The sequence below is a fragment of the Procambarus clarkii genome, chromosome 46 (assembly GCF_040958095.1).
Source record: "Procambarus clarkii isolate CNS0578487 chromosome 46, FALCON_Pclarkii_2.0, whole genome shotgun sequence".
Taxonomy (NCBI): Eukaryota; Metazoa; Arthropoda; class Malacostraca; order Decapoda; family Cambaridae; genus Procambarus; species Procambarus clarkii.
Genome location: NC_091195.1, coordinates 9,151,876 through 9,165,233, shown reverse-complemented (window position 1 = coordinate 9,165,233; position 13,358 = coordinate 9,151,876). Strand labels below are relative to the sequence as shown.

The following is a 13,358-nucleotide window of genomic DNA, read 5'->3' as shown; positions in this document are numbered from 1 at the left end:
CTACCGCTCGGGAATGATCGTTTGGAATGGCGAAATACAAGAGGTAGAAACATTTTAAAAAGACAGCCTTATTCACATCTTAATTCTATGATTAGTAGGTTGTGCATTGTATATTGTGTGAGTGTGTGTGTGTAGAGTGTTGTAGTACAGGCAGGGAGACAATGAGGAGGAGGTGGAGGGGGGAAGGATAAGGATGGGTTTATTTGGACATCATTTTGCTGTAAGGTCAGGTTAAGTCTCGTGTCCTGTATACAGCACTGCTGTATAGTGTAGAATACTTATCTCTGAAAGTATTACATGTAATACAGGCCCAGAGGAATCTTCACCGACGTTCCTTTCTCTCTCATAATTTTATAATTTCATCACGAAATTCATAAACCGTTTTGTCTTTTAAGGCAATCAGAAATCCTTTGATTGTAAAACATTTGTTTTGTCTTAAATCCTGTTGATAATATGATGGCTAGAGCACTAGTTCTTGGTCTGGTCTGGGACAGGCAGCCATCTCTGGGACACCCAGCATCTTGCCACAGAGTATCCCAGCCATCTCTGTGGCACCAGCATCTTGCCACAGGGTATCCCAGCCATCTCTGGGACACCCAGCATCTTGCCACAGGGTATCCCAGCCATCTATGGGACACCCAGCATCTTGCCACAGGGTATCCCAGCCATCTCTGGGGCACCCAACATCTTGCCACAGAGTATCCCAGCCATCTCTGGGGCACCCAGCATCTTGCCACATAGTATCCCAGCCATTTCTGGGGCACCAGCATCTTGCGACAGAGTATCCCAGCCATCTCTGGGACACCCAGCATCTTGCCACAGGGTATCCCAGCCATCTCTGGGACACCCAGCATCTTGCCACAGATTATCCCAGCCATCTCTGGGGCGCCAAGCATCTTACCACAGAGTATCCCAGCCATCTCTGGGACACCCAGCATCTTGCCACAGAGTATCCCAGCCATCTCTGGGGCACCCAGCATCTTGCCACAGAGTATCCCAGCCATCTCTTGGGCACCCAGCATCTTGCCACAGAGTATCCCAGCCATTTCTGGGGCACCAGCATCTTGCGACAGAGTATCCCAGCCATCTCTGGGACACCCAGCATCTTGCCACAGAGTATCCCAGCCATCTCTGGGGCACCCATCATCTTGCCACAGAGTATCCCAGCCATCTCTGGGACACCCAGCATCTTGCCACAGGGTATCCCAGCCATCTCTGGGACGCCCAGCATCTTACCACAGAGTATCCCAGCTATCTCTGGGACACCTTGCATCTTGCCGCAGTGTATCCAAGCCATCTCTGGGACACCCAGCATCTTGCCACAGGGTATCCCAGCCATCTCTGGGACACCCAGCATCTTGCCACAGAGTATCCCAGCCATTTCTGGGGCACCAGCATCTTGCGACAGAGTATCCCAGCCATCTCTGGGGCACCCAGCATCTTGCCACAGAGTATCCAAGCCATTTCTGGGGCACCAGCATCTTGCCACAGAGTATCCAGGCCATCTCTGGGGCACCCAGCATCTTGCCACAGATTATCCCAGCCATCTCTGGGACACCCAGCATCTTGCCACAGAGTATCCCAGCCATCTCTGGGACACCCAGCATCTTGCCACAGAGTATCCCAACCATCTCTGGGGCACCCAGCATCTTGCCACAGAGTATCCCAGCCATCTCTGGGACACCCAGCATCTTGCCACAGAGTATCCCAGCCATCTCTGGGACACCCAGCATCTTGCCACAGAGTATCCCAACCATCTCTGGGACACCCAGCATCTTGCCACAGAGTATCCCAACCATCTCTGGGACACCCAGCATCTTGCCACAGAGTATCCCAACCATCTCTGGGGCACCCAGCATCTTGCCACAGAGTATCCCAGCCATTTCTGGGGCACCAGCATCTTGCCACAGAGTATCCAGGCCATCTCTGGGACACCCAGCATCTTGCCACAGAGTATCCCAGCCATCTCTGGGGCACCCAGCATCTTGCCACAGGGTATCCCAGCCATCTCTGGGACACCCAGCATCTTGCCACAAAGTATCCCAATAATAGATGTAATTTGGAATGCTTTAACGTGACAATTCCAACCAGGCATAACTTCTTCTATTAGTTTTTTAGAAGGATTCTCTCTCCCCTTCCTTAACCAGCACTGACATAACAGATGAAAAAAGGAGTAATTGAAACTGTTTTGATAGATATTACACTGAAGATTTGTGTTGACAGTTGCAATAATTGATATATGAATATTATCAAGTTTTCTGTTAAACAGACACTTTAAGCTTTTCCAGGTCAGCAATAGTGGCTTTCTCCCAGTTTAAATGTTTTAAGGTTGGTTACTGTTCTCACTGTCAGCAGCAACAGTTTGATAGTGAGGTATAATGAAGGTGAAGAATTTGAGAAAATTATCAAAATGAGACTTTCCTCTCCAGTCATTTAAAGGAAAGTCAACGTAATATTAAACTGAGCATAAACATTTTTGACCAGCACATGCAAAAGTTTTGTTAAATTTTAAAAGCCTAAGTCTTCTTGTATCGTATTAAGTTTTTCTTAATTTATTAAGAAAATTAATTTATTTTTTATCTACGTGGTTTATATACTTTAAACAAGACAGGTCTCAGGCCAGAGTCCTAAGGACCATTGGCAACGTTTACCACTCGGATTTGTCTTACTCTGTTTCTGTTGAAAAAGTCATATCATATACCACTAGCAAGTTAATACCTCCAAACAACAGGCCTCAGAAAATGAGGGCAAATAAAAGTGTTTATATTGTTTAAAGTTATATGTTACTGTATTTCAAATAATGCATGTATTGACTTTAATAGTTGTAATACTTTACTATATAAAATAAGTACAGTACTACTTACAGTATCAAAGCAGGCGTACATATGGTAGTTTCTTTACTAAAGAAATTGTTCATTTAAGTGTGCAGAAGGACACTTACTGTATTAAACTACTTGAACAGTAAGCTGCTTACTGTACAAAAGATCTTGTACAGTACGTTACTGACTGTAATAAAGTAAGTGCCCAAAAGGCTTCCTACTGTATTAGAGCAAGTTTACAATAGGATACTGATAATATGAAAGTACATATACGGTAAGCTGCTTAATGCATAATTGTAAGCTACAGTCGGCAACTTACTGTATTTAGTTGTACATTAAGCAACTTACAATAACACAGGTGTATATATGCTCCTGCTTGATCTTGAGGATAATAAGGTTAAGACAGACTAAAGTCAGACAAAAATTCCCAAATGTCTAAAATCCCTAAAATGTTACAATAACTAAGATCTCGTAACAAATAAAGACCCAAAACTAATAATAGTGATCCAAAACAATAGTAAAGAAAGTCATATTGATAATAAAGTGTAGAAAATGCTAATATATCAATTACATACCAAAACTACACATAAGGGGTATAACTAGCCGACCTCTCACAAGCTCCTCCTAAGGATACCTGATCAACCAGGCTGTGATTCATATAACAGGCTGCGAGCACCCGCGTCCAAGAGCCGGGTTGACCAGTCCAGCAACGAGGAAGCCTGGTCGAGGACCGGGCCGTGGGTACGCTAAGCCCAGAAACAACCTCAAGGTAACCTCAAGGAAGGTACCTCCAGCATACTAAAATGCATTCATACCTGTAATATAACAAAACTCATTCATACTACCATTAGACAGAAATTCATCTCTCAACAATCTATCATATGTGAACATTATTAAAATTGTTAAGCGACGCACCGAGCTCTTGGAGGTATTTCTCGTTCTCCTCACTGTCCTGGTTCAAAATCGTAAGGTCATCACCAGTGACGCCCCTCCGGTGAAGTCCTCGCAGGAGTCTCTCCACACCCACACCTGTAGATGAGAGGGAACACTGAAGCCCACACCTGGCAACTCTCCACACCCACACCTGTAGATGAGAGGGAACATTGAAGCCCACACCTGGCAACTCTCCACACCCACACCTGTAGATGTGAGGGAACATTGAAGCCCACTCCTGGCAAATCTCCAAACCCACACCTGTAGATGAGAGGGAACATTGAAGCCCACACCTGGCAACTCTCCACACCCACACCTGTAGATGAGAGGGAACATTGAAGCCCACATCTGGCAACTCTCCACACCCACACCTGTAGATGAGAGGGAACATTGAAGCCCACACCTGGCAAATATCCACACCCACACCTGAAGATCAGAGGGAACATTGAAGCCCACACCTGGCTACTCCTCACACCCATCTCTTAAGGAGGAGGAGGAGGATGGTAGAGTTGCAGAGGAGGAGGGTAGTGGTGCAGAAGAGGAGGAGAGTAGTGGTGCAGAGGAGGAGGAGGAGGAGGGTAGTGGTGCAGAGGAGGAGGAGGAGGGTAGTGGTGCAGAGGAGGAGGGTAGTGGTGCAGAGGAGGAGGGTAGTGGTGCAGAGGAGGAGGAGGGTAGTGGTGCAGAGGAGGAAGAGGGAAGTGGTGCAGAGGAGGAGGATGGTAGTGGTGCAGAGGAAGAGGAGGGAAGTGGTGCAGAGGAGGAGGAGAATAGTGGTGCAGAGGAGGAGGTTAGTGGTGCAGAGGAGGAGGTGGAAGGTAGTGGTATAGAGGAGGAGGAGGGTAGTGGTGTAGAGGAGAAGGAGGGTAGTGGTGCAGAGGAAGAGGAGGGTAGTGGTGAAGAGGAGGAGGAGGGTAGTAGTGCAGAGGAGGAGGGTAATGGTGCAGAGGAGGAGGGAAGCGGTGCAGAGGAGGAGGAGGGTAGTGGTGCAGAGGAAGAGGAGGAAAGTGGTGCAGAGGAGGAGGAGGATAGTGGTGCAGAGGAGGAGGTTAGTGGTGCAGAGGAGGAGGTGGAAGGTAGTGGTGCAGAGGAGGAGGAGGGTAGTGGTGCAGAGGAGGATGAGGGAAGTATCACTACCACTCTCCACCACTGTCACACACCACTCTCCACCACTGTCACTCACCACTCTCCACCACTGCCACACACCACTCTCCACCACTGTCACACACCACTCTCCACCACTGTCACACACCACTCTCCACCACTGTCACACACCACTCTCCACCACTGCCACACACCACTCCCCACCACTGTCACACACCACTCTCCACCACTGCCACACACCACTCGCCACCACTGTCACACACCATTCTCCACCACTGCCACACACCACTCTCCACCACTGTCACACATCACTCACAGACCACTCTCCACCACTGTCACTCACCACTCCCCACCACTGCCACTCACCACTCTCCACCACAGTCACACACCACTCTCCACCACTGTCACACACCACTCTCCACCACTGCCACACACTATTCTCCACCACTGTCACACACCACTCTCCACCACTGTCACACACTACTCTCCACCACTGCCACACACCACTCTCCACCACTGTCACACACCACTCTCCACCACTCACATACCACTCTCCTACTGTCACTCACCACTCTCCACCACTGCCACACACCACTCTCCACCACTGTTACAGACCACTCTCCACCACTGTCACTCACCACTCTCCACCACTGCCACACACCACTCTCTACCACTGCCACACACCACACTCCACCACTGTCACACACCACTCTCCACCACTCACATACCACTTTCCACTACTGAGACACACCACTCTCCAACACTGCCACACACCACTCTCCACCACTGTCACACACCACTCTCCACCACTGCCACACACCACTCTCCACCACTGCCCCTCCGCACTCTCCACCAATGCCACACACCACTCTCCATTACTGTCACACACCACTCTCCACCACTGCCACACACCACTCTCCACCACTGTCACACACCACTCTCCACCACTGTCACACACCACTTTCCTCCACTGTAACACACCACTCTCCACCACTGCCCCTCCGCACTCTCCACCACTGCCACACACCACTCTCCATTACTGTCACACACCACTCTCCACCACCGTCACACACCACTCTCCACCACTGCCTCTCACCGCTCTCCGCCACTGCCCTTCACCACTCTCCACCACTGCCCCTCACCACTCTCCACCACTGTCCTTCACCACTCTCCACCACTGGCACACACCACTCTCCACCACTGCCTCACACCACTCTCCACCACTGCCCCTCACCACTCTCCATCACTGCCACACACCACTCTCCACCACTGCCACACACCACTCTCCACCACTGTCACACACCACTCTCCACCACTGCCACACACCACTCTCCACCACTGCCACTCAATACTCTCCACCACTGTCACACACCACTCTCCACCACTGCCACACACCACTCCCCACCACTGTCATACACCACTCTCCACCACTGCCACACACCACTCTCCACCATTGTCACACACCACTCTCCACCACTTTCACACACCACTCTCCACTACTGTCACACACCACTCTCCACCACTGCCACACACCACTCTCCACCACTGCCACACACAACTCTCCACCACTGTCACACACCACTCTCCACCACTGCCACACACCACTCTCCACCACTGTCACACACCACTCTCCACCACTGTCACACACCACTCTCCACCACTGCCACACACCACTCTCCACCACTGCCACACACAACTCTCCACCACTGTCACACACCACTCTCCACCACTGCCACACACCACTCTCCACCACTCTCACACACCACTCTCCACCACTGTCACACACCACTCTCCACCACTGCCACACACCACTCTCCACCACTGCCACACACCACTCTCCACCACTCACAGACCACTCTCCACCACTGTCACTCACCACTCTCCACCACTGCCACTCACCACTCTCCACCACTGTCACACACCACTCTCCACCACTGTCACACACCACTCTCCACCGCTGCCACACACCACTCTCCACCACTGCCCCTCACCACTCTCCACCGCTGCCACACACCACTCTCCACCACTGCCCCTCACCACTCTCCACCACTCACTCACCACTCTCCACCACTTCCACACACAACTCTCCACCACTGCCCCTCACCACTCTCCACCACTCACATACCACTCTCCACCACTTCCACACACAACTCTCCACCACTGCCCCTCACCACTCTCCACCGCTGCCACACACCACTCTCCACCACTGCCCCTCACCACTCTCCACCACTCAATCACCACTCTCCACCACTGTCACACATCACTCTCCACCACTGTCACACACCACTTTCCACCACTGCCACACACCACTCTCCACCACTGCCCCTCACCACTCTCCACCACTGTCACACACCACTCTCCACCACTGCCACACACCACTCCTCACCACTGTCATACACCACTCTCCACCACTGCCACACACCACTCTCCAAAACTGCCACACACCACTCTCCACCACTGTCACAAACCACTCTCCACCACTGTCACACACCACTCTCCACCACTGTCACACACCACTCTCCACCACTGTCACACACCACTCTCCACCACTGTCACACACCACTCTCCAAAACTGGCACACACAACTCTCCACCACTGCCACACACCACTCTCCACCACTGCCACACACCACTCTCCACCACTGCCACACACCACTCTCCACCACTGCCACACACCACTTTCCACCACTGTCACACACCACTCTCCACCACTGCCACACACAACTCTCCACCACTGTCACACACCACTCTCCACCACTGCCACACACCACTCTCCACCACTGTCACTCACCACTCTCCGCCACTGTCACTCACCACTCTCCACCACTGTCACACACCAAACTCCACCACTGTCACACACCACTCTCCACCACTGTCACACACCACTCTCCACCACTGTCACACACCACTCTCCACCACTATCACTCACCACTCTCCACCACTGTCACACACCACTTTCCACCACTTTCCACCACTGTCACACACCACTCTCCACCACTGTCACCCACCACTCTCCACCACTGTCACACACCACTCTCCACCACTATCACTCACCACTCTCCACCACTGTCACACACCACTCTCCACCACTATCACTCACCACTCTCCACCACTGTCACACACCACTCTCCACTACTGTCACACTGCACTCTCCACCACTGCTCCTCACCACTCTCCACCACTGTCACACACCACTCTCCACCACTGTCAAACACCACTCTCCACCACTGTTCCTCACCACTCTCCACCACTGTCACACACCACTCTCCACCACTGCTCCTCACCACTCTCCACCACTGTCACACACCACTCTCCACCACTGTCACACACCACTCTCCACCACTGTCACACACCACTCTCCACCACTGTCACACACCACTCTCCACCACTGTCACACACCACTCTCCACCACTGTCACACACCACTCTCCACCACTGCTCCTCACCACTCTCCACCACTGTCACACACCACTCTCCACCACTGTCACACACCACTCTCCACCACTGTCACACACCACTCTCCACCACTGTTACACACCACTCTCCACCACTGTCACACACCACTCACCACCACTGTCACACACCACTCTTCACCACTCCCACTCACCACTCTCCACCACTGTCACACACCACTCTCCTCCACTGTCACACACCACTCTCCACCACTGCCGTTCACCACTCTCCACCACTGTCACACACCACTCTCCACCACTGCCACACACCACTCTTCACCACTGCCACACACCACTCTCCACCGCTGTCACACACCACTCTCCTCCAATGTCACACACCACTCTCCACCACTGTCACACACCACTCACCACGACTGCCACACAAAACTCTCCACCACTGTCACACACCACTCTCCACCACTGTCACACACCATTCTCCACCACTGCCACACACCACTCTCCACCACTTTCACACACCACTCTCCACCACTGTCACACACCACTCTCCACCACTGTCACACACCACTCTCCACCACTGTCACACACCACTCTCCACCACTGTCACACACCACTCTCCACCACTGTCACACACCACTCTCCTCCACTGTCACACACCACTCTCCACTACTGTCACACACCACTCTCCACCACTGTCACACACAACTCTCCACCGCTGTCACACACCACTCTCCACCAATGTCACACACCACTCTCCACCACTGTCACTCACCACTCTCCACCACTGCCACACACCACTCTCCACCACTGTCACACACCACTCTCCACCACTGTCACACACCATTCTCCACCACTGCCACACACCACTCTCCACCACTGTCACACACCACTCTCCACCACTCTCACACACCACTCTCCACCACTGTCACACACCACTCTCCACCACTGTCACACACCACTCTCCACCACTGCCACACACCACTCTCCACCACTGCCACACACCACTCTCCACCACTGCCACACACCACTCTCCACCACTGTCACACACCACTCTCCACCGCTGTCACACACCACTCTCCACCACTGCCACACACCACTCCACCACTGTCACACACCACTCTCACCACTGCCACACACCACTCTCCACCACTGCCACACACCACTCTCCACCACTGCCACACAACACTCTCCACCACTGTCACACACCACTCTCCACACTGTCACACACCACTCTCCACCACTGTCACACACCACTCTCCACCACTGCCACACACCACTCTCCACCACTGTCACACACCACTCTCCACCACTGTCACACACCACTCTCCACCACTGTCACACACCACTCTCCACCACTGCCACACACCACTCTCCACCACTGCCACACACCACTCTCCACCACTGTCACACACCACTCTCCACCACTGTCACACACCACTCTCCACCACTGTCACACACCACTCTACACCACTGTCACACACCACTCTCCACCACTGCCACACACCACTCTCCACCACTGCCACACACCACTCTCCAGCACTGCCACACACCACTCTCCATCACTTCCACACACTACTCTCCACCACTGTCACACACCACTCTCCACCACTGCCACACACCACTCTCCACCACTGTCACACACCACTCTCCACCACTGCCACACACAACTCTCCACCACTGCCACACACCACTTTCCACCACTGCCACACACCACTCTCCACCACTGTCACTCTCCACTCTCCACCACTGCCACACACCACTCTCCACCACTGTCACACACCACTCTCCACCACTGTCACACACCACTCTCCACCACCGTCACTCACCACTCTCCACCACTGTCACACACCACTCTCCACCACTGTCACCCACCACTCTCCACCACTGTCACACACCACTCTCCACCACTGTCACACACCACTCTCCACCACTGCCACACACCACTATCCACCACTGTCACCCACCACTCTCCACCACTATCACACACCACTCTCCACTACTGTCACACTCCACTCTCCACCACTGCTCCTCACCACTCTCCACCACTGTCACACACCACTCTCCACCACTGTCACACACCACTCTCCACCACTGTAACACACCACTCTCCACCTCTGCTCCTCACCACTCTCCACCACTGTCACACACCACTCTCCACCACTGTCACACACCACTCTTCACCACTGCCACTCACCACTCTCCACCACTGTCACACACCCCTCTCCACCACTGTCACACACCACTCTCCACCACTGTTCCTCACCACTCTCCACCGCTGTAACACACCACTCTCCACCACTGCTCCTCACCACTCTCCACCACTGTCACACACCACTCTCCACCACTGTCACACACCACTCTCCACCACTGTCACACACCACTCACCACCACTGTCACACACCACTCTCCACCACTGTCACCCACCACTCTCCACCACTGTCACACACCACTCTCCACCACTATCACTCACCACTCTCCACCACTGTCACACACCACTTTCCACCACTGTCACACACCACTCTCCACCACTGTCACACACCACTCACCACCACTGTCACACACCACTCTCCACCACTGTCACGCACCACTCACCACCACTGTCACACACCACTCTCCACCACTGTCACACACCACTCACCACCACTGTCACACTCCAATCTCCACCACTGTCACACACCACTCACCACCACTGTCACACACCACTCTTCACCACTGCCACTCACCACTCTCCACCACTGTCACACACCAGTCTACATCACTGTCACACACCACTCTCCACCGGTGTCACACACCACTCTCCACCACTGTCACACACCACTCTCCACCACTGTCACACATAACTCTCCACCACTGCCACACACCACTCTCCACCACTGTCACACACCACTCTCCACCACTGTCATACACCACTCTCCACCACTGCCACACACCACTCTCCACCACTTTCACACACCACTCTCCACCACTGTCACACACCACTCTCCACCACTGTCACACACCACTCTCCACCACTGTCACACACCACTCTCCACCACTGTCACACACCACTCTCCACCACTGCCACACACCACTCTCCACCACTGCCACACACAAGTCCACCACTGTCACACACCACTCTCCACCGCTGTCACACACCACTCTCCACCACTGCCACACACCACTCTCCACCACTGCAACACACCACTCTCCATCACTGCCACACACCACTCTCCACCACTGCCACACACTACTCCACCACTGTCACACACCACTCTCCACCGCTGTCACACACCACTCTCCACCACTGCCACACACCACTCTCCACCACTGCCACACACCACTCTCCATCACTGCCACACACAACTCTCCACCACTGTCACACACCACTCTCCACCACTGCCACACACCACTCTCCACCACTGTCACTCACCACTCTCCGCCACTGTCACTCACCACTCTCCACCACTACCACACACCACTCTCCACCACTGTCACCCACCACTCTCCACCACTGTCACACACCACTCTCCACCAATATCACTCACCACTCTCCACCACTGTCACACACCACTTTCCACCACTGTCACACACCGCTCTCCACCACTGTCACCCACCACTCTCCACCACTGTCACACACCACTCTCCACCACTATCACTCACCACTCTCCACCACTGTCACACACCACTCTCCACCACTATCACTCACCACTCTCCACCACTGTCACACACCACTCTCCACCACTGTCACACACCACTCTCCTCCACTGTCACACACCACTCTCCACCACTATCGCTCACCACTCTCCACCACTGTCACACACCACTCTCCACCACTGTCACACACCACTCTCCACCACTGCCACACACCACTCTCCACTACTGTCACACTCCACTCTCCACCACTGCTCCTTACCACTCTCCACCACTGTCACACACCACTCTCCACCACTGTCACACACCACTCTCCACCACTGTCACACACCACTCTCCACCACTGTCACACACCACTCTCCACCACTGTCACACACCACTCTCCACCACTGCTCCTCACCACTCTCCACCACTGTCACACACCACTCTCCACCACTGTCACACACCACTCTCCACCACTGTCATACACCACTCTCCACCACTGCTCCTCACCACTCTCCACCACTGTCACAACCCACTCTTCACCACTGCCACTCCCCACTCTCCACCACTGTCACACACCACTCTCCACCACTGTCACACACCACTCTCCTCCACTGTCACACACCACTCTCCACCACTGCCGTTCACCACTCTCCACCACTGTCACACACCACTCTTCACCACTGCCACTCACCACTCTCCACCACTGTCACACACCACTCTCCACCACTGTCACACACCACTCACCATCACTGTCACACACCACTCTCCACCACTGTCACACAACACTCTCCACCACTGTCACACACCACTCACCACCACTGTCACACACCACTCTTCACCACTGCAACTCACCACTATCCACCACTCTCACACACCACTCTCCACCACTGTCACACACCACTCATCACCACTGTCACACACCACTCTCCACCACTGTCACACACCACTCTCCACCACTGTCACACACCACTCTCCACCACTGTCACACACCACTCACCACCACTGTCACACACCAATCTCCACCACTGTCACACACCACTCTCCACCATTGTCACACACCACTCTCCACCACTGTCACACACCACTCACCACCACTGTCAAACACCACTCTTCACCACTGCCACTCACCACTCTCCACCACTGTCACACACCACTCTCCATCACTGTCACACACCACTCTCCACCACTGTCACACACCACTCTCCACCACTGTCACACACCACTCTCCACCACTGTCACACACCACTCACCACCACTGTCACACACCACTCTTCACCACTGTCACACACCACTCTCCACCACTGTCACACACCACTCTCCACCACTGTCACACACCACTCTCCACCACTGTCACACACAACTCTCCACCTCTGTCACACACCACTCTCCACCACTGTCACACACCACTCTCCACCACTGTCACACACCACTCTCCACCACTGCCACACACCACTCTCCACCACTGCCACACACCACTCTCCA

General features: G+C 53.5%; 1 protein-coding gene across 1 annotated transcript in view; it reads right to left on the bottom strand.

Moving 5' to 3' along the window:
* Positions 1-2,769: 2,769 nt before the first annotated feature.
* The window catches only part of LOC138350636 (uncharacterized), a 24,861-nt gene continuing 14,272 nt past the window's right edge, over positions 2,770-13,358 (bottom strand). The window contains exon 3 of the mRNA XM_069301687.1: positions 2,770-3,848. Coding sequence (XP_069157788.1) covers positions 3,697-3,848 — 152 coding nt within the window. The 3' untranslated portion in view covers positions 2,770-3,696. The remainder of the gene's footprint in view (positions 3,849-13,358) is intronic.